Here is a 22584-nt window from a genome sequence, read left to right as displayed (position 1 = left end):
AGAATCGCTGTGCGACTTATATTACCTCGTCTATGCTGTGCGTAATGTTGCCGTGTTCGTCTCTGAGTGCGTACATTCTGGTTTTGCTGATGATTAGCTACCTCCTATTTCTATAGTTTCCTCGATCACTACCATGTTGTACGCCAGAATGACGTTTGTTTTACTTCTATTAATTAGCTTCTACAATTATGCTAATTCAACTTTATCATACGTACTCGGAAGTTTCATCTTCTTACATTTCGCAATTAGTTCTTTTGATTTCTGAGCTAGTTTCGCAGTTCGTTTCCTACATGCTGCTTCTCCCACAGCTGCTGCTAATCCTGTGATTGCAGTTGTTAGGTTGTCATTTAGCATTCCTACACTATCCTAGTTCTCTTCTGTTAGAAACGAGAATTAATTTTGAGGGGCTATTTTAAATTCCTCAGTGCTGACTCTGACTGACTGTATGCTGGGTTTCTTACTTTTCCCAAGTTTCCTTCTCTCTCTCTTTTGAGATTCAGCCTTGCGACAAAGCTGATTTGAGACAAAGCTTATTTAGTTGACCAAAATTGAATCCCTTCAAAATTGTGCCGTTCGTTTCATCTTTTCAGATTATTCACGTCATAACAGGGCTCTCAAACTTCGCGCATCATAACCAATCCTATCACCTCGGCCTAAACTATCCCGTTTATCATCGTTTCATAAACTGCGCCATCACTCTTCACTTCAAGCTGATTTATTTTTTTCGCCACCGTCCATTTCTCCCCCGACGAGACCATGCCTTAAATATAACACGTGTAAAATGCCACATTTATAGATATTCGCAATGCCTCGCAGAATTATTGATTGCGGTGCCTTGTCCACTCATATTGCAACTTTAATTGATTCAATGAAATTTTTAAGAACTAATACGTACTAACATGGCATCTTAACGTCACTAAAAAGTGTTTTCGTAGGCGTGTATAAGTGTCTTTTTTTAATTTTTGTTATTTTTTCCTGTACATTTATTTTTTCTTGCACCATCTTGTATTTACTTCTTTTACCTATAAGATCCTAGTTTTTGTTTGCACTGTTCTTTTACTGTTATATACCCTCCCACAGAGGGAATTCAGGGGTATTTTGAATAAAAAAATAAACAAATACTTCGCACGTGGCCATCCTATGATCGCTGCTCTGAATCCTTGCTAGCACCTTCACGTCTTGTTCAATCCCTGGGTTGTCACTTAAAATAAAGTCAACATCAGTTATTAGTGGCTAAGCTGTTTAGTAAGTCGTAATTTTTTGTGTCTGCATTTAAAAATACCAAAAAACTGCGGAACACGCGCACGTGAGCGCAGGCCTCGAGGTGACCACCCCGCAGTTAACAAAGCCAATAAAATGCCAAGCGCTCGTGTGTCCGTGCCTCGTGACGACCGCCCAGCGTCCCCGGCGCATGTTTGTCAAGCCAAGCATATTTAGCTTAGGGAGATTGGCTAAGATTGCGGTGACCGCCCGGGACTATAAACAACCAAGAAAATGCCAAGCGCTGGTGAGTGCGCGCCTCACGGCGACCGCCCGGCGTCCGCGGCCCACGTTTGCAAGCCTCATACCCACCAAGGGAGATTGGCTAAGAATGACCAAAAAGCTGCGGCGTTCGCCGTAATCATGGAAACATTTGCTCGGAACGAGAAAGACTCCAGCGTTCGCCGTAATCGTGGCAAAACTTGCTCGGAACGACAAGCACACTTCATAGCGTAGGCCCCTCCAGTCTGATGTCCAATGATTATCACTTCCAAAAAAAAATGAAGAAAGCTCCCATTTATAGCGAAAATGATGGAGTAAGGGTAGTTGCGGCAGCGAAGAAGAAGCAAATTGACTGCAATCATGCACTTAATCCTTCGTGATGGTCGTGAAGGTTGCGTACGGCTTCGCTACCTACAACTCTAACGCGTTAGCGTGAGTTTCCTTCATTTTGTTGTTGGTTATTTTTTTTTTTGAAGCGTTGGTACTTTGCCATGTCCATTTCTGATGATATTTCGTTTGTAAAAGAATTCGTTCACCAAGTTTATGCTAGTTCCCGCAGCTTGTGTCAAAGAGAGAGTATCCGAGCCACTTGCACGTTATCCATCCCGGCTGTCGCTGTCTTGGCTTGGCTGTTAGGCCAAGCCTTCTTCTTTTAACCAACTCGTCCAACCCAAACGTTCTACACTCCAATGCTTCACCACGACGCATTCGATTGACCAGTTCATACACCAACCATTATATGTCGGCGAATGATGATGTCGTGCACACGATTTAACTCAAACGTTCAGTCTGTGGTATGGCATCACGCCAGCATGATGCTCTGCATTGCACAATGCCGCTGCGCAGACCACATTTGTCAGTCAAATATTGTATGTGCGTTGTTGTCTTTCGACGAATTCGCTTCATTCGCGGCACGAAATCGTTACTCCGGTGCATTGCGGTGGAGCTGAACCATGGGATCGCCTTAGAATGTACTTGCGGCAAAAAGACACCAGCGGGCGGGGGTGTTGTATATTTGGGTGACCACGAAAATTAAAAATGTGGTTGATTCCTCTGTTATGGAAATCGGTAAAACACGAAAATGAAATGTGCAGCGAAATCCGCAGCTGAGCGTGATTTGCGGGTCGGCGGCTGTCTTGTGGGTGTGTTTGGCGAGCGACGTCCTGCTGGCGGGTCGCTTCAGCAAAGGTGCTCTGGCGTCATTTCCGCGACGGATATCTTGGTGTATCCCGACATAAAACACTTTTGTGTAAAAATATAAAACCCGAAAACGAACAACCCTAACTATAACGTACTCTTTGGTTCTAAAGGTTGCTTCCCCGCAAGAAGACCCTGTGTGCAGGGGTGCACCCTTCTCAGGCCGCTTGCTTCGTTTTTACTGGCGTCACTTCCGTGACGGATATGACGTGACTCAAACGTTTGTGTATCCCTGAATTAAACACTTTCGTGTTAAAAGAGAGATGTCTTTTGTGCCAGCTCACAGTGGTCCTTCCCATATACGCAAACCTGTATTTTTTCTCCAATCTACACATTCATGCGAGCAACAGAATGGGGAAATAGATACCAAAAACGTGCAAGGTAGACAGAAAAAAAGGAACTTTTTTGTGGGGGTTAGCCACCTAGGCTGTGCCTCAATCCTCAGTTCAGCTGCTGAGTTCTCGCTCATAAATTAAGTTTGTTTCAGATAATGTCTTAACAATAACGTGCACGCCGAGCCAAATTAACATAGAAACTTCTGTTGACGATAAAATACGAATTTGACCTTAGGTTGACCTTGTTGTTGATTTGACTTCTTATCTATCCAAATGGCTATTTATTTGCACTTATTTGCTAATAATTAGCTTACTGGTGTATATCCAAGATTTAACTTTAAAAAAAAGAAACACTCGGACCTGGTAGACAGTCGAAACTGTTATGTTTCTTTACACTTCTAGTTTGGATTGACTAGTTCTGAGATCGGCATGATTTATACTGTTCAATACGGACTCTACGCTTGTGGATGCGTCATCGCAGGAATTATTTCACACTTCAAGGTAGCGTGCGTACTTTTTCTTACAATATTTGGTTTCGAGAAAAACATGTTCCTGATGATTAATGAAAAGTAATCTAATAGAATAAAGCAGTATCAAAAATAAGTTGAACCACACTCGACGAGTATCCATGTTAGAGGCTGTGCGAAGGCCAGACAAGTCCCAAGTATTGTGATGACGAGGAAAAATGATCAAATGCTGTGTGACTTCGTGCACAAGGTAGCCCAGTGCGTTACATTCATTTTTGATTCAGCGAGCCAGTTATCCGGGCGCTGTCGCTTTAGGCGATCCTGGGTGTGCAAGAACTTCACAAATGTTCGACGTCGGGAGCAGCATCCATGTTGAGCCCTGTAAAATTTCCGACACAGAGGGCAATATTGAAAGCTTTAAGGTCGTTATCAAAGCCGTGAGCAAATCAAAAGCTTCTAGGGTGTTTATTTGTCTGAAAGAGCGAAAGCGCTACGGCGACTAAGCTGTCAGTCCAACTACTCCTCTTCACAAAACATAGCAGCTAGCATTCTAGATAAGCATTATATAATATGTTCCTTACTGCTTCGTCACCAGCGCAAAGCTTCTGTGCGTCTTCCTTCTGGCTGATGTTTACTTTGTTTATGCATTATAGCTATTAATACATAATCGGATGCGGAAGGCTTCCTCCAAGTTCCCGGCATCCGTATTTCGTCCACCATCTTTAAGCCGTTTTCTCTTGAAGACCAACGTATCTCGTAGTTGAAATTAATTAAGCTCTCCATATTAAAAGAAATAACAGAGCAACATGTCGCAAGCTGTATCTTTCGCATGCCAACAACCACTAACAAGTTGCAGTGATGCTGTAACCTTCTATTGCAGGGAGACTGCTGGTGCATGGTCTTGGGACAGTGCCTATCATGTGCTGCGTACCTTGTCATGGCGCCAGCGCCATTCGTAGCAGCGGAAAGGTGTGGTGCTTGCCTCAACCCAGTGAGCGATTGGAAACTGTATGAACTGCCGGTGTTTTGTAGCGCATTGCTTTCTAAAGTGTACCTTGAAAGGACAAAAAAAATGGCAGCTAGTCTTTCCCAGTAAAAATAGAATAAACTCTCTGATTAAGCAAGCTGTAAGCAAGCTAACCAGCCGGCATCTCTAGCACGTAGTGCCTACTTTCTGTTCATTCATGTGGTAGTACAGCGTGTTAGCGTGGTGTTAAGGGTTTATGCGAATTTTTGTTTTGCAGAAGAGGACCCTGAGGTCATTTTACTAACCAAATGATCAATACATATTAATTCCGATAGCATTAAAATGCGCACTGAGCGAGAAAACCAGTGTCCGGCGTCTGTAGCAGCAAAGCGGCTGCTAAAATGACCTACGGCGCAGTGAGCGTGAAAGCAAAGAAATTGAATGGAAAAGAAAATGAACAGATTTGAGACATCGTGCATCTGTTGTGGACAGAAACTCAAGGAAAATGTCATCGATCGGAATGCTCAACTCGGCGCACAACGAGTTTTAGTTATCTTGTCCCGTCAGTAGGATAAACCTGAACGCAGCCACACCAATTCATATTTAGCTTCGACGTCTACATAATCAACCGAAATTCTCACATACCAAAGTCATCCACTGCTTACTAGGCGTAGCACTTGCCCGCAGATGTGTATAGGCTTACAAAGGACCACGCACTGCTGGCCAACTCCTGGCCATGCGCAATGGCGGCTACTCGTTCCATAGCACGCTCTGCATTCCGCTGTCGCCTTAGCAGCCATTGTTGATTCCTCTCAGCTGAGCAGACGACAGGGCAAGTAGGTGAGACGTTATACCTAGTACGACATTAGAGGCAGAAACAAGGCGCTGCGCCGCGTTTGTGCCTTCTGTTGAGTCCTGTTTCTGGCGATGTTGCTAGGTGTAATCCTGTTGTTTGTCTTTTCGCGGCTGCTAAAGATGCCTAAGCTGCAGTGGATGTCATTTAAGTAGCAACAAATGCGTGAACAAAGTTAACAAACAAAAGTGCTTCATGTAGCTTGCCAACCTGTTAATTTCAGAAACCAGTGCATAGTGGGAAAACTAATAGAACCAAAAACTGTGACTACGTTCTCCGCATTTGACCCCTTCTAATATCGGTATCTTCTTACAGGCAGCTTTGGAACGTGTACACCTGTCAAGTTCTCGGCGGCTTTGGAACGTCGTGGATATGCATCTGTGCCTATAGCCACGCCCTCGGTCACGTTAAGTGAGTCAGGAAGCCCTCTAGAAATAACCCAAAAACGTGGGGAGCGCGGAGGAGTAGCCTGTGTTTACTCCTCACCTTTTCTTTTTTTACTTTATGATCTTGCTTTAGATGTCGTGGCTACCCAAGCAACACTCGTACGAATGGCTTCGTGTCTAGCTGCGTTTTCTCGTCCCTGGTTTTAGGGTAAGTGGAGTTTTCAACATGGTTTGACTTGAAGTCTGCTAAAAGAGGGCTGCAAGTTTTCCCGTCCAATCTTTCAGAGGAATTATAGCCCCGCCCCTGTCGGGATACGTCTGCGAACTGTACGGATATCAAAGGGCTTGTCTAGCGCTCAGCGGCTTTCTGGGCGCGTGGGTAAGTTACCAGAAACCATATATACATATACGATCAAATTTTTCAAGCACACTTTTGATGTGTAATTGTCATGACAGCTAAGACATACTTTAACGCTTCTTGTACTCTGCGTAAATACCGAAGTTCTTTTTCGTATCGTGCTCCGGTTGTGGGTTTACAAATATATGAAACGATACGCGCTGCCACAAGGGATAGGTGACTAACCTGTTGACAAAAGTAAAAACTCGCTTATGCTGCTGAACACGTGCTCATGGGTTCCATTCTTTATGGACGTGGCTTTTTTAGTGCAAAGCTTTCTAAAGCCCTTCTCCGATATTTGGTTGTGAGGGCACAAAACCGCTACACAGGCGTGTTTCAAAGATTCAACAGCGCGATCGGCGGGGTCCATTCCCACTATCGCGGCTGAAGCGGCCCTAGACATTTTCGTCCTGCGCCGTTCCTTTGAGGCCGAAGCTCCACCACCCGGATTAGTGCTGCGCCGAGGCGATATCGACTGCACGCACGATCTGTACCGACCGCAGGGAACTCGACATGGGCGTGAGCTTGCGTACTAGAACTTCCTATGTGATGTGTGATAGGTTTCTATTTCCTTTCTTGTGCTGAAAGCTACAAATTCAAGAAGAGTTGTACTCTTGGGGGCAGTGCTGACAGCGATAGATGTAGCGTGCTAGTGTGCTTACGCATCACAGCGAGCTAACGCAACGGCGAGATAACGAGTCGTATTACCTGCTGACGCTGTGACCACGTTGCGCCTTCCAAACGCAGTATGCCGTTTAAAGGACTTCGACGTGACAAAAACTGAGTTTTCTGCCATGTAAACCGCCATATGAACGATGTCACGGCTTTAAATCACATAGAATAACTTCGTTTCCCGTGATTCACGGAAATATAATCTCTTCACTGCATCCCGCAGGGAAAGGGAGACCCTTCTTTTAAGGCACTTTTTAAAACCTTAAGCAGTTCTGCGTGGATTGAACTAACACACCCCCTACCCGTCCGCCTTGTCACACTTTCGCCAGCAAACGAAAATGCCGTTAATTAAAGGCGCTCGGGCCATCGTACTTAGATACGAGACTCTCCATATTGCATCCGAAAAGGTGTCTCTGCAGCAAAGCAATTGTATATAATAGTGAAGTCGACTTTACAAGGGCTCGGGTAATAGCAAGGCAAACATAAGGTCTTATGGTGGTATTAGATAAGTGGCCCTTGAACCATCATTTTTTCATATCGGATTTATTAAATTGCTCCTACAAATGCTTTCAATCAATGCACTCGTGTATAAGAGTGCCGCCAAATTTAAAGGACTACAGTATATACCCGTTTATGCGGTACGCGGAGTTTTATTAAAGTATTTTATAAAGGGGTCCATGGCCTTCCTATTTGGTACCAGATTGCTCGATTGGGGGCTTAAAAATGTTTTCCCAGCAATGCATGTGAGTAGTAGTGAAGCTGACTTTAAAGGTTCTTTTTATATAGCAAAGCGGCTTAAGGAGCATTGATTCGACAATTCCCCCCTTGGGAGTTCTTGCTTTTTTTCTGATAACAATCCAAGGGAAGCCAATCCAACGGAAGCAAGACCCAGACAGCATCAACGCACTCCACAAGTGCCCAGGTCTTGGGGCATGTTCTAATAAGATTCCGCAATGCAGTTTTCTGCCTCACTTCCTTTTGAATCAATACAGAAACAAATAATAATTAGTTTCTCACGCGGCTAACCCCTGTGCTGAAGCCATGGCCGAGCCGCTTACGCTCCGCTACTTGTGAGTTGACTGACGCACAGCCAGTGCCGTCTCGGGCTCCAGCAATGCTGTAAACGCAGCTGGGAGTACTATATTACAGCTTCCGACACGCAATAAGAGTGAGTTGGAACTCGTGTGCACGAAACATGGATAGAAATAGCTGTACCTAAAGAGGTCATCGGCACGCTGTGGAGAAGAAATTTTAACTGCGCCAAACTTTTCCCTCTTCTACTTGAAACTGGGGACTCAAGGAAGTGTCGCGTTTACGTCTAATTGACCATAAGTAAAATTCTTGTCTTACCCAATCGGCGTACTCAAAAAGTAGGTAGCGGGGGTGCACTTTTTTTTTCATTTTCTACGGTAAGTGACTCTGGTAGGCATTTCTTTTATTTGTAGGTACCCACAAAACTGTCATTAGAATATTTTTGCCTGTTCTTTTTTGGTGGGAGGAATACGTTTTCTGTGACGAGAGTGAATTTTTACCGAAATTCATTATTCCAGCATCTCCCCAGCCACTTATGTTTCAACCTGCTTGGACATACAATGTGATGCTGAGTGTCCAGAAATTGGCACTTCCGCAATCGGCAAAAGCCCTTTCCTTCAAATAACAATCAAAGTTGTTGCCCTAAAACTTATACGGAAAACAAGGATATCTATACTTGTGTAATCTGTTAGTAGACATCTGTGCTATCCACTTGGAAATATTGAATATAGTTTCATGATTTGGAAATATTTGCACCGATCCAGCGTCTCAGCATTGCTCGCCAGTTGCTCCTCCAACCAGCAGTATCATCTTGTTGGCTATATTGCGCATTAAAACGTTTATTTTTTGTTTCATTTTCACCCGCAGGTTCCAATCATGTTGGCCGTCTGGATCCAAACAGTTTGGACGACGTCAGCCTCTAAATCAATTAGCCGGTAGCCATAGAATAGGACCGGGTTCCCAAACCGATCAAAGTGGCATTCAAGGCATGGATGCACAGGTCATGTACCAATTACCAGCCTGAAAACTTCCCTGGAAATCATCGTTTTATGATGGTTCACCGAAGGATACATATGTGAACATACTTCTAATAAACGTCTTATCGCAACCCCTACGTATTTTGTAAAGTACCGTACGTATCCACGATCAATAAGGAGGCAAAAGATTTAGCGTAACTTCTGTGCCTTGTGACTTCATTTTTGGCTTGCAACTCCTTTTCGCGGGTGCGCCGGTTATAGTGCACAGTTTGCATGATGTGTATACTCAGCGCAAAAAAGCAGCTGGCAGGAGCCAAAGTTTTCATCCTTCACGAGCCCTCTTGCCCATGCACCTATCACAATGTTGGGGTACTTCAGCTCAACTGTCCCAGTTACAGCAACCACGACAGCATTGGCAATGGCAGAATTGCTCGTGTGCAATAGATGGCGGCTTCGTACACTCAGCCAGCGCATACAAACCCACGTCGCTACTTGAGGGTATAACACCATCCTGCTACAGATAAAATTCCCTATCGCTAGGCGCAGTTCGACACACGAGGGTTGGTTGGTTGGTTGATAAACTTTCTTGACACCAAAAGACCGCCAAAGTCCAGGGTTCTGGGAGAGAAAAAAAACGGGAGGAACCGACTTACGTGAGCCGCCAAAGCTCGCCACCAGGCCGCTCGGTCCATTCCCACCGGCAGCGCGAGCCAGCCTTGGAGAGAAGAGGGAGGAGGTGACAGGGATTTAAGGTGAATTGAAAGCGATGGTCGTGACCCCGAACAGTCCCAAAGAACATTCCGTGTTTCAGGAAAGCCAGAACACTTAGAGCACCGTGCAGGGCTGCGATGGCCTTCTAATGGATGTAGTATATGCGGCTTTGAAGGCTGTCCGTTTGCGCTTGCCGGGTAAGACAAGCATCTGCCCGGCGTAACAGTTGAGAGGGAGACGGAAGAGTCTGCATATCCCTGGCTAACTGTTGCACAGTCTGGCGTCGATGGAGACGGGCTTGTCGCGCTTGCATGGGTGGGTGGAAAGGGATTGGCCAGGGCGTCTCCGAGTCTCTCGATTGGGACGGAGGACGGGAGAGCTGATTGGGCAGCTCGTTGCCCGGGACGCCTGGGCGACCAGGAGCCCAGTTCAGCCCGTAGCCAGTGCCAGTGTGCTTGGCGAGATGAGTGTGATGCGTGCGAATCATATTAATGAGAATCAACGGCTGCTGGAACATGCGGAGAGCATCCTGGATGTCGCTGAGGATCACTTGATTACAAGGAGTGGCTAAGGATAAGATCGCGTCGGTGATCGCTTGGGGTCTAGACAGACAGGCCAGAAGGAACACCTGAGTATATTTTCTGCAAAGTCTGGTGGGCCGGAGGAACCACTTCTGTGACACCGCGTGCGTCTTTGGAGGAGAAAGAGGCATCTGTGTACGTCACTGTTGGTAGATCACCATTGCAGTAGCGAAGAGTGCATAGTCGAGCTCGACGACGTGGATGTGAGGGTGAGGATACGTTGACTGGAATGGTAGGAACTGTTATGCAAAGGGGGGGATACCAAGGAGGGGATACTCGCTGTAATGTCGGGTAAGGAACATACCTCGTAATGATGGGAGGATAGGAGAAGACGGCCAACCAAGTAAGGTGGAGACGAGAGTGTTGCGCCACCAAATGAAGATCCACTTGATCCGACAGTGACTCGAACGGCTGGGAAGCCTCCAACTTAGCGAGGAGGTATATGTAGGTACCCCTAGAGCCAGACGGGTGGCAGGCCGGAGGAGCCGCTCAAGCTGGGATCGCTGCGATGACATTAATTTTACGTATGGCAGTGCGTAAAGAAGGCGAGTATGTATTAGAAAGTTCACAAGTCACGTAATATCGTATTCTCGTAGGCCTTGGCGACGTCGGGTCAGCCTGCCGATTATGTGAAGGAGTTGGCTGATATGAGCCTTACATCGATTGAGCCACTCTCAGGGCTTCCCATCATTTTGCAGGTCAAAGCCGAGGACGTGCAGCCAGACCTTACGTCGAAGGAATGGCATCAATCGTGAGTTCTACTTGAGAACGTTGGTCGCTAGCTTCAGCCCGGAAACGTTCGTCAGTAACCACAATATACTTAGACTTCTTCGGAGATAGTGTGAGACCTGTACTTTAACCGAAAGAGTAGACAGAATCAATGCCAGCCTGAAGTGTGTCGAAGAGTTCAGCTGGGTTGCCATTATAACACAAAATGGTTATATCGTCGGCGTACAGTCCAAAGGTGCGAGTAAAAACGAAATGAATCAGACGAGGCAGGGGGCGAAGTGCTAAACTGAAAGGAGTAGGGTAAAGTACAGATCCCTGAAGAATTCCGCGCCTATGAGTCAAGGAGTGTTGGCGGTAGTTTTCTAAGACCAGAGAGTGAAGTCATGCGGTCAGAACATTATGAACGTAGTTGTACAGTCGGGAGCTAGGCGTAAGTATCTGGACTTTCTCAGGAATGGCAGAGTGAGAAACTGCATCGAGCGCCTTTTAAAAGTCCAGATCCACAATTTCTCGAACTTGGGCTGCCCTCAGATCTGCGTACGCCTCTTGTTGGATGCGCAGCATGTATCCTGTGTTGAATTGTGAGCACGGAACCCAGTCATGGTCCAATTAAGGAATTGGCTATGTTCGAGAAGCCAAGTTAGACGATGCAGGATCATACGCTCCATCAATTTTGCAACACAGTACGTAAGCGAAATTGGGCGTAGACAGTACCATGCAAGGGATTTGCCTGGTTTGGGGATGGGTGGACGTTAGCAGTCTTCCACTCAGGGGGAATAGAGCTTGTTCGCCGTGCTTCATTGATGAAATGCAAAAGAATTTTAAGAGCGGAGTCCGAAAGGTGCTTTAATTAAGAGGGAGTAAGTCATCCGTCCGCTCCAGCTGTTGTGGGTCGTTTGCAATCGGGGAGTACTGCGCGCAGCTAAGAAAATGTAAATTCTGTGTGAATAGACTCTTGAGTGGGACAAGTGACAGAATGTGGGGGTGGAGGCAAAGAAGGAAAAGGAAAGAAGGAAGCTTGAAGTTTGTCAGTCAAATCAGCCAAGGTAAGACCCGTCCGCAACCGCAACGACGTGGTGCACGTGGATCGTAGTGCCCGTTCGGACATGGAGTGGATAAGTTGCCAAACTCTAGTTGTATGCAGTGTTCCACTAAGAGAGTCACAGAAGGACAGCCAGTTTGTGGTTTCAACAGTGCACGCATATTCTACAGCCTCGATTGGGAGGGCATCGATACGTGCTTTGAGGGGGCGATTGCGCTAATTCCGTTTCCATCGGCGCATAAGCGCATGACGCTGATCCCAAAGGCGTAAAAGATGTGCGTCAACAGCTGGACGTGTGTCGGAGAGAGCAAGATAATTGGTGTGCTGTCGAGAGTTATCAAGAATTGTCGAATTCCAGTTACTGAAATCAGATATCGTAGCCGTGTGATTTGTCCCGGAAACTACTCTAATCTGTGAGGCGAGCATGCCGCGGGGACGGTATTGAAGTGCCATTAAAGGGTACAGTTGTGTGAATGATCTAATGATCGATTCCTAGAGAATTTATCTTGGACGTCTCATATAGCAGAAGGTAAGCGTATTGCCCAAGTGAAATCAGGAACCCTATCTCTTTGGCAGCTATTGCCTTGTCGTGTGAGACTGGTTAGGTCATTAAGGAAAGAAAATCAGAGTTGCTGTATCACCCATCTTAAGAGGTGAGCTGATGGTGAGCTGTAGGTGTAGAGCCAATCTGGATATGGAGCGTTAAAATGCCAAGCCCGAACAACAGCATGATAGCGGCAGGAGCGGAGCAGCTACCTATCCACCCCAAAGCGGTTCTCGACTAGGGAAGACAATATGAATTCATGACAACTAGTGGTGCAGAACTATATATGTGCAGAAATTTAGTGAAAGTCAAGACCGATTCCGACGTGGTAGAGTTGTATGTGAAAATGTCTACCTGGTGAGTTTGTATGTACCGAGGACATGTGTCACGTCGTAGGTACGAGGATTGGGATCACGGCGAGTTGGTATATTGGGTTGTATGAATTATTCATACCCTGCAATGTTGTATATACCGTGGGTTTCCTGGAGGAGTATGGTAGGTGGATGGTGTGGGAGGTACTAAATGTAAAGCCTAAAAGCGGAGTTTTTATGGCGGAGCCCGCGAGAGTTCCATTGCACTATAGACGGTGGAGCCATGTCCAGTTAACAGTACTGGTCGAGTGCGCAGATTGATCGATGGTCATATACCCAGTTCCGGACACTCTCAAGTGCAACAGGTGGAGATTAATGCCGGGTGGCAGGTTCAAGGCCGCATAGTTAAGCGCGGGACGCCACATGCCTATGAAGAAGTTGATGTTAATGTCTGAAATGCTGCTCTTGTGCTTCGTAGTGTTTTAAAGCACAGGTTTACTACTTTCATCCAGCGATTTCGTGGAGGATGCGCAAATGACCGTTTGACCGGAGGCACACCCCCAGCGACACACCCCTTGAAGCGCATCGCGTGATTTGCCGGGCCCGCTATTGGCGCCTGTGGGCGCTGGCAGCGGTCGCAACCGCCGCTGCGGCCAAGGCAGCCAACCACCCCCGCAGCCTCCCATGCATGCGACGCTGGGTCGTTTCGGGCAACGTGACTCGTTTGGCGCCCGACGAAGAGGAATGGTGCGTTCGCCATGAATGAACGCCGCGTTCGCCCGGCCTCCTTCTGTGAGCGTTGCACGGAACCGAACAGCTTTGAGACGTGGTCGGCAATACAGCTAAATCAAAGGTTAACCAAGCGAAACCAAGGCTCAACCAGACTAAGCCAAGCTTTTGCTTTGCATGTCCAAGGTTAACGGAGCTAAGCCGCAGCCATTTTTTTTCTTATGTTTGACGCAGCGGTTGCGACAGTTGATGAAGTAGCTGTGCCAAGCCCGTTGCCTGCATGGTTGACGTAGCTGATTCTTCCATTGCAGGTAGTCGCCCGAAGGACGGCTGTTCCCGCCGTGCCACGTGGAGTCGCTTGAGGAGGGCGGTATGCTACGCTTCCGTTTCTTCAAGTCGTCGGAGGTCGTCTCCTCCTAGCGCAAGATTTCCCGGCTTGAAAATCTCGGCTTTAAGAGTTGCTTCCCCTTGCAGGATGCCCTTTATGGAGGTTGTCACATTTTGGCACTAGTCGAGGTCTTTGCAATCTCTTCGAGCTGGCGATGTGTTGTGGCCGCCGCGGAGTAGGAGACGTGCAGGTTGCGCTCAACATGTGCCGGTTGCGAGTAGCTCGATTGTTGCGGCTTTCCGTGCGCTGCGCCATTAGCCGACGATGACATTACTGTAGTGGTACGTTCTTGTGAGGCATGATCTGTTAACTCCGCGTCGGGTGTTCTGCTGAAGCTCCGTGATCAAAGCGGGCCGTGCCTGTTCCCTCTGGTCAGTGGCCGAGGTCGGCGTTTGGCGGCTAGTTCAGCATGAGCCTCGATTTTAGTCGGACATTTTGGGTCGGTAGCTTATGTACCTCCTTCGTGCAGTTGTGGAAGGTCACTATATTTGCTTCCTTACATTTAGTGGCGGCATCCGTATCGTTTCCATGGTTCTTGCCGCATGTGTCACATACTGCCAGGCGAAGGAACACGTCTTTCTTGTGACCGAATCGGGGGCAGCGACTGCAGATGACCTATTTGGGTTCGTAGAGCGTGACTCGGGAAATGCGGCCGTAGTAAATGACAGATATCGGTGGGCGTCGCCCCTCAAACGTCAACAGGCGTGCTCCACGGCTGCCCATTGTGCGAGTGTCAAGTATTCTATGACGGTTGCAGGACAACGCCGCCTTGAGTTCAGCCTTGCTTTCTCTTCAGTCGATGTTATAGAAGACTCCACGGCACATATCTCGTCCGGGAGCCTGGTAGATTTACACAGCGATCTGCTTACCCCGAATTTCGAGGTTCGTCAGTTTGAGTGGGGCATTGGCTCGTTTTTTGTCATGGACCAGCACCGTGATTGTGTTCGACGCAGGATGAACTCTGTACGTCATGGGTTTTGTAATTTTCTCTACGGGTGCTACGGAGATGAGAGCGATGTGGAGGTCCTTAGTTGGTATAGTGCTGAGATTCTTGTGGGCGCGCGGGCGTATTACGAGGACATACGTTTCTACAGGGGGTTCAGAAGTGGGGTTTAGTTTACGCTTACGACGTTGTTGAACCTGGTCGGCTCCTATGGTGCCAACACCATCACCATCGCAAACATTAAGATCGGTTGCAGACCAGTCCGCCAGTAATACAGTGGTGACCACAGCGTTGTTGAGATGTGCAATGGGGACTGCCGTGGTTGGGTCAGGCGGTATAACCTCGTGGCCGCAGTCCTCGGCATGCTCTTTTGTCGCGTATGTTTCTATGCCGTCTTCGTCACTTGAGAAGGCCGATTCATTTTCTTGGGTCAAAGGCGGCAAGAGATCGCGGCGCGTTCGTTTTGACGTTGCACTGCTGTCTGACAGGCTCGGACAGCGTCGCTGTCGTAGAAGTTGCGGTGAGCGCTGCGGCTCCTCCCATAGCCTTGCTGGGTTTTCCTCGAGCGTTCACGTCGGTGCTGGTGGATGGTGGCTTTTTCCATCAGAAGCCCTTCGCGGAAAGCCTCAGAGCTCGCACCAAGAGTTACTTCGAGATCGGCATGCGCTTGCCGTTCTTGTTTCTGTGGTAACCGCTGCGGCAACTACACTCTAAGCTGGGTAACCCTTAATAGAGGTATACATTTTCGAATTTTTGTAACCTATAATTTATAAGGTACAAATGTAACCTATATCTTCGTAACGTTTATATACGTATACACGTAAGGGTTACTCAGTTATGGGTTACTTTGCAGCTTTCAGCATGTATACCTTTATATAAGTTACATCTACCGCCGTCCAAGGCCACACACCTGGAAGGTGTCATGTTGCGCGCCAGGCGCGCTTTCGCCGGCGCCGCTGTGGCGACACCCCGAAGGCGCCTTTCCCGCGTGGTAAACAAACATCGCGTTAGTGGAAGACGATATGTGCGACCATGCTGTTCATTGCGCCGTCTAAACTTTTCCGTCGGGTGCCTTTGTTCGTCCCTCGAATAAACTGCCGGCCACACGGCTGGGGCTAAAAGAGAAGTTACTTTTATAATTCCTAAAATTGCAGTGCAAAAAGCTTGAAAATGTTCTCTAATAATGCATTGCACTACCTGTTCGATAATCGTTACCCAGGTTGTCACCCAAAAATCTTCGTGAGTATTGGCAACACTTGTCTTATAAACAGGCATAACTAAATATGATGTTTGCATCAGCTTTGTGCCGTTTAAGAAACCAGTATCAAACATGCATGATAGTCTTTTGGTAAATTGCGGGCATGAATTTGAGCTTTAGTTAAACAACATTAGGCTTTAGTGAAACCAAGCTTTAGTGAAAACATGCACTTGATAGCATACTTCAAAAGGACGCCAAAGTTATGACAGCACAGCCTTAAGCCGAAAATTCTTGCTGACAGCTTAGGCCATGATTATCAAAAGACAATTGCAGTACATACACACATATTTGCGCATTTAACAGGAGAACATTTCCAGGAGTTTGGCATCAGTAGTTTTGAACATTCACATTTATTATGAAATACCTGTGGGCTATTTATTAAAAAGCAAAGCTGCGAACCACCCCAATGTTATTATTGTTTCTTAATGGGTATTAGACGAGTGCGAATTCCTGGGCGAATTGGTGTTTCCTATACAGTGAAACCTCGATATATCGAACAGCGCGGTGACCTCGAAATAGTTCGATATAGCCAGAATTCGATATATAAAATCACGCAGAAAACGCATCATAAACTGGTACAAATCAATTAACGAAGTGTGCAGTAAATACTCACTTGGTGCTTCAAAGTATTTATTCTTTTGGCTTAAAGTACTGCAGCAAGGTAGCCTGGCGTGTTATACACGACTTCCTCAACGTAGTCCAAACGTTCCACACGCGACAGGCCGGTGCCTTCTATAGCGCTGGAGTAGCGGTGCGGTAGGGCCAAAACCGCTGAAGCCTCGGTCGAAGTTGGGAGCGGGGCACTATCAGCGCTTGAGGGTACAACCTCGGCAGCGTCTTCGTTTGTGCGCTCAGTAGTAACCTCCGCTAGGATTTCCACATCCGTCAGCTCCACCGTCGTTCCGCTGCTGTCGTCACCGCCAACAAAGTCATCAATGCACATGCTTCGTGGCTCAGCACCAACAAAGCGCTCCAGCTGGCCCCAGGTTTCTTCAAGCTCGCATTCTTCTTTTGCACCATCCAATTCTGCTTTGGTGCAACCGATGCGCAGCAGTCGGAAACGCCCATCGCGCCACCGCTATCCTCGAGGGTACTGCGGTATAGCTCGCTGCCTGTCAACAGAGCGCGAGCGGTCTGGGCAGTCTGGGGTGGCGGAGTTCGTTCGATATACCCATTTCATGTCCGTTCCAGTTCGAAAGAAAAATTTAAAAATGCATGTAATTTTCCGCGTGATATTGAAAGTGTTCGATATAGGCAATAACTCGATATACCCGTGTTCGATATATCGAGGTTTGACTGTATTGCTTTTGACTTCCAGGTAAAATTCGGTTTATTCATATATCCTTATTAAACCTATTTAATAAATGTTGCGTGAACAGCTTCACAAACATGGCCAAATATACAGATTCTTTACCTCAATATTGGCATGGATGTATGCAAAGTATTTCGAATTGTTCGGATACTGCCATTGAACAATTTCAGACGAATTATAGTTTGAGCTACAATTATAAGATGGTTCTCAGAGGTGCACTTTTCCAGTACAGCGTTATTGCCATGGTTCCCCACAGAAAAAACGCAGAATGTGGGAAAGTAGAAAGAACATTTATTACAAAGTCACTGCTTCATACAAAGCAGTGTTTATGGCTATGTTCCCTACATTCTCCGTTTCACTCAGAGGCTAATATTACACTTGGAATTCACTCGTCTTTACGAATCCATCTTTACACTTCCCTCTTAGGTTCCTCTTTACAGTTCCACCTGAATTGTGATTCCCACGCGAAGTTATCGTTTCTATGCAGCACTAACAAGTTTTCAGGCCGATTGCAATCAGTCTTTTGGACAAACTTTAAATGGGATCTTTAATTTCCTGCATGAAAAAATGCGCTTGGGAAAATTCAGAGATAAGCTTCGCAATTTACGTAGTACACAAGCAAGCACAAAATCAGGGCACGCTGAAGATTTCCCGCGGTCGTCGAATAACTTGTTCCCTGATGCTGCCGATGGAGGTATATATGTGAGGAGCCGTCACTGGGATTTCCCCGTCTTGAAGAGCCATCTACAGAAAATTTCAGAAAAAGAACAAAATCCAGTGCAACCATAAGCCCCTCAAACCAAACCATAGGCATGTGAAGTACGAAAAATATATCGCACGAAAAAGAAGACGGAGACCAGAGAATGAAATGAAAGGCCACACCAGAGGAGTGATTTACGGCCTTTCCTAATAATTTCACATCATTTCAGTAATCGTTACACAGAGTAATTTGGCCGCATTGTTCAGAACGCGAAGCCACGATAGTCATACCTGCCAACCTTACCGAATTTTAATCGTTCCGTGTTCCAGTTTATCTTGCGAAATGTTTCTGCATGCTCATCCAGAACAGGCAGACACTTTGGGCTACGAGATAAACTGACGTACATTTGCAAAAGAGAAAACAAAAACATTTCCGCGCCTTCATGTGGAATCACTAGTACACGCCACAGAACGAATGTCGCACTAAACCCAGGAAACGTGCTTTCACGATGCTGACGCCATCCTCGTCCTATTTTTGGCTGTACTTAAACATCTCCCCCCCCCCCCCCCCCTTGTACTGGCAGTTTTATTTTGAACAAGGATCCCACGTGGAAGCCGAAACGTTTTTCATTTCAGTAAAGTGTTCTTATCGCTGGTTTCTTCCTCGGCTATCAGTAAAAAGGAATCGCCGACTTACATTTTTTTCTTCGTCCAGATGTGTTGTGGGAGAGGATACATCTAGAACTTGCACCGATCTTCAAGTGGCATTCCCAGGAGGTTTGTACCTGTAATGACTCGAAGGGTTATTTGGGTTACAATGTAATATGCTTTAGAGCTGGGCAGTTGGTATACATTCATAATAAAATAACACCTCAAACTTGACAAGACGAAGAAACGATCGATTTAATTGATTGTAGTGTTTAACGCGCCGACGCAACGCAGCCGATGAGGCGCGCCGTAGTGGAGGGCTCCGGATCACCTGGGGATCGTTGACGTGCATAGAAATCTCGTTCACACGGGCGTTTTTGCTTTTCGGCTCCATCAGAAAAGGGGCCGCCGTGGCCGGGAATCGAACCCGCGACCTTGTGCTCAGCAGCGCAACGAGCCACCGCGGCGGGTAAGACGAAGAAAACAACACAGCACAAGCACTCTCTAACAACTGCAGCTTTCTTAAAGAGCTCTCTTCGAAAAAGAGTTCTTGTTGGCTCTGCAAAAACACGCATCTTGTAGAACAGCTACAGTTGCCAAAAAACTACAAAGCTCCATGCTGGGGAAATCGTTATGTGAATTCATAACGTTCATGTAGTAACGAACTGATAGAACGAATCACTAAACATGAGGCAAAATAAGATACGAAATGTAACATCATAACACTTGAAGAAAGGCCTCGCATTTTTACAAGTGAATCATACTTTTGTCTGTGCAGGCCTGGGTGCCATCTTTACAAAGAATATTGGAATGACTGTGTTTTAGTTATTGTATTTTCATACCGTTGTTTCCATTGAAATCAGACTTCATTTCAACTAGTGTCATACGCAGGGCAGTCCGGGTTGTCAGCTCAAGGAACACTGCCTCTAAGAAAAACAGTAGTGCTGATAAGTCATAGCATAGGTAGCCAGATGCAACCACACTTTTCGAACAACCAGGAACCGATGAGGGTGGAGCACCAATTTTCACACCTGCACCTGTCTCTATGTAAGTCGTCACAATATCTATATCATCAAAAAAACAACAACCAAGCAGCCTGCATGCTGACTCATACATACCACCATTCTGTAAAGTCGCTATACTGCACTACACTAGGATCACGCGAGACAACCATTTGCCCTGCAATACCACGCGAATAAATAAACGACTGATTTGTGCGAATGAGAATAATAAACCCACTTAACATGGTGAAAATGTCCCGCTGTCTCAAAATGACTGACACGAAATTTACCGACTCAAGGAAAAGAATGACAAAAATTAAGAGTGTTGTACATATGAAAACTTTTTATTGTGCGGTAGGGCAAACTTTCACAAAAAAAAGAGGCTTGAACTGGACAAAAGTGAGTTTAGAAATTTCGGGCAGCATTTAGTGGACTACTTTTCTGCAGCACACACCTTGTGTTTATCCGGATATATTACTATAAGACCAATAAACTAGACACCATTCCGAATATATGCAGCAAGAAAAATGAACATTTCAAGACGGCTGAAACAAAATGATAATACCCAGAGAATAGCGCGATAATATAAAACTTTAATGGGAAAAATTCAATTATTCAAACAGAGCTACCTGACAATTACATGGGCCAATAACTCGTCAAGTGCGCCCGATGCAGCCAACAGCGTAAACAAAACGCTCGACACTTGACGAAGGCGCGCAAACAGAGCAGAAAGCAGGTCACGACGAGCGCCGTTATCTGTACGGGCTTTCCCGATCGTCCGCTATATATAGTCTGACGCAACCAACGCAAGCCCATGATTTCATTCAATTGCCGTGGCGAACAACAGAAAACGTCCAGCGAAGCAACCAGTCAGGTAACAAAAATCCCTCTCGAATGCCGCAATTTCAAATTGAAAAGCCTCCAGGGAAAAGATACATCCAATGAAAATACGGAAACCGTTACGGGAATATACTCACCGAGTTCGCTTTCACTGGCGCCGGGGCATTGGTCCAACATGCGAACTTGATGCTGGTCGTAGAAGAACGGGCCCTGCAGCGCTGCCAGTCACAAATGGGCTCGCCGCAGCCTCCGCGACTCACGCCGACAAATAAGTCTTGTAACAGCAATCCTCGCTTCATCGTAGGGATATGACAGCGGTAAAAAGGCTCGAGTGGCGCGAAAACGCGGCCACCGTGCCTGCGGGCGCCGCCATTTCTCTATATCCCGTCATGCAACGGAGAAATCAACGGCCGCCTGGAGAGAAGGCGCGACGTGCATCTCTTAGAGGTTACAGAGCGTTTTATAGGTTACAACGTAAAGGTTACATGTCAGATTTTGTTGATGTAACCTATAAATGATTAATGTAACCTATAAACCGCTTTTAACTTCACGCTTGTAACCCTTAGAATGGACTGGGGTAAAGAAAACATCAAAATGGATCCATTGTAACCTTTATTTTATACGTTACTTCCGTTTAGAAGTTACATTAAGGGTTACCAGGATTAGAGTGTATAGGCTTGAATTTGTGCCGCCTGTTGTGGTCTGTAGTCATCAGATGGCGGTGGTGTCGGCGCAACCTGGCAGGCGGTCGTTCACGGCGGTCCCCTTCACCGGCTGCGAAAGGGGACCGTAAAACGAACTTGAAACACGGTACCCTGTCGAGTGTCACCTCCATAGGCTTCTGGAGCAATGAGAAAAAGGATGACCCGTAGCACTCGAAGCACAGACGTGAAGGGAGCTTTTGACGGGCGATGAAAGGCAGAGCATCGGGACATGCATCCATCCACATGTATTGGGCCCAGCAGTGCCGTTCACACAGGAAATGCGAGAAAGGCCCAACCCATGCTCTGGCAATCAGGTCTTTGGGGTTGAGCGTTTTTATAGCGCCTTTTCTGTTATTTTGTGCACCGTTATTTTGCGCACCGGCTAACACGTTGGCAGCTAAGTCACGGAACTAGCAACAGGATACAGGAATAGTTTGAAGACCGAATGCATTACCCGTGCTCAGCGCAGCCATAACAGCTGAGCTCGTGTGGGGAAGCTGGGTGGCCTATCGCGATCATAAAAAAGCGCCGCCCTCCTAAATACGTCGCGAACGGGGTCGTCGGAAGTTACGGAACGCTATAACATCGTGCCAAATTCGATTGCGGTAAAAAGCTTGTTAATTCGAACGCGAAGAGGGCCATAAAATTGTTCGAATTAAGCGGAGTTCGAATTAGCGGGCGGGCGCCAGAATGAATGGACACCGCGCTACACTGCACGGGCAGACACAAAAGAGTCACGTGTGGATTCGGGATCACGAATTAGGCGCTAATACCACTAATACACGTTTGTGGCAGGTGATTTCTAAGAAAACCTGCAACAGCCTGCACCGGAGCACTGGCGCCCGCTGCGGAAGTGAAATAAGCAGTCGCAGCAGCGTAGCGCGCGCTACGCTTTTGTTTTCCTGTTCCGTTGTTTTGCAGCTCTAGTAAATTTTGTTTGATTTGGATTTGCAACACAATGTGATCACTCTGGGCCGCCTTCTTCTGTGAAGAGCGATGGAAACCAGGGGATCCCAGTTCGAATTAACCGTTTTCGATACCGACACGCTCGAATTATCAAGAGTTTTCCCCCATTGGAATATACAGGGCTGTGCCGGGACCAGGGCGTCAGTTTGAATTAACTGTAAATTCGAATTAGCCGAGTTCGAATTAACGAGCTTTTACATATTCAAACTAGCTCTCTAGGTTCCCACGAAAAGGTATTTGCATTCGATAACATGCTAGTTCTGCCAAGCGCTACGGTTGTCGACCTAATGGTCCGAATGGCTTATATATTGAATAAGGATGCCAAAAACGTAGCAAACGAAAATCTCTTTCAAGTTTAACATCAGTGCAGCTTGCGATATAGGCGAATTGAAAAAGAATGGTGTCAACAGAAC

At 46.7% G+C, this 22584-nt stretch overlaps 1 protein-coding gene across 1 annotated transcript in view; it reads left to right on the top strand.

Moving 5' to 3' along the window:
- Window positions 1–22584, top strand: part of LOC144152504 (MFS-type transporter SLC18B1-like) — a 31823-nt gene that overhangs the window by 3758 nt on the left and 5481 nt on the right. Inside the window, exons 2-6 of the mRNA XM_077683789.1 lie at window positions 3417–3515; window positions 4362–4450; window positions 5617–5712; window positions 5821–5895; window positions 5973–6066. Coding sequence (XP_077539915.1) covers window positions 3417–3515; window positions 4362–4450; window positions 5617–5712; window positions 5821–5895; window positions 5973–6066 — 453 coding nt within the window. The remainder of the gene's footprint in view (window positions 1–3416; window positions 3516–4361; window positions 4451–5616; window positions 5713–5820; window positions 5896–5972; window positions 6067–22584) is intronic.

The sequence above is a fragment of the Haemaphysalis longicornis genome, unplaced genomic scaffold, assembly GCF_048455015.1.
Source record: "Haemaphysalis longicornis isolate Haplotype H1 unplaced genomic scaffold, Haemaphysalis longicornis Haplotype H1 scaffold_9, whole genome shotgun sequence".
Lineage (NCBI taxonomy): Eukaryota > Metazoa > Arthropoda > Arachnida > Ixodida > Ixodidae > Haemaphysalis > Haemaphysalis longicornis.
The sequence above is the reverse complement of the archived record's forward strand: the minus strand, read 5'-3'. Positions and strand labels throughout refer to the sequence as shown.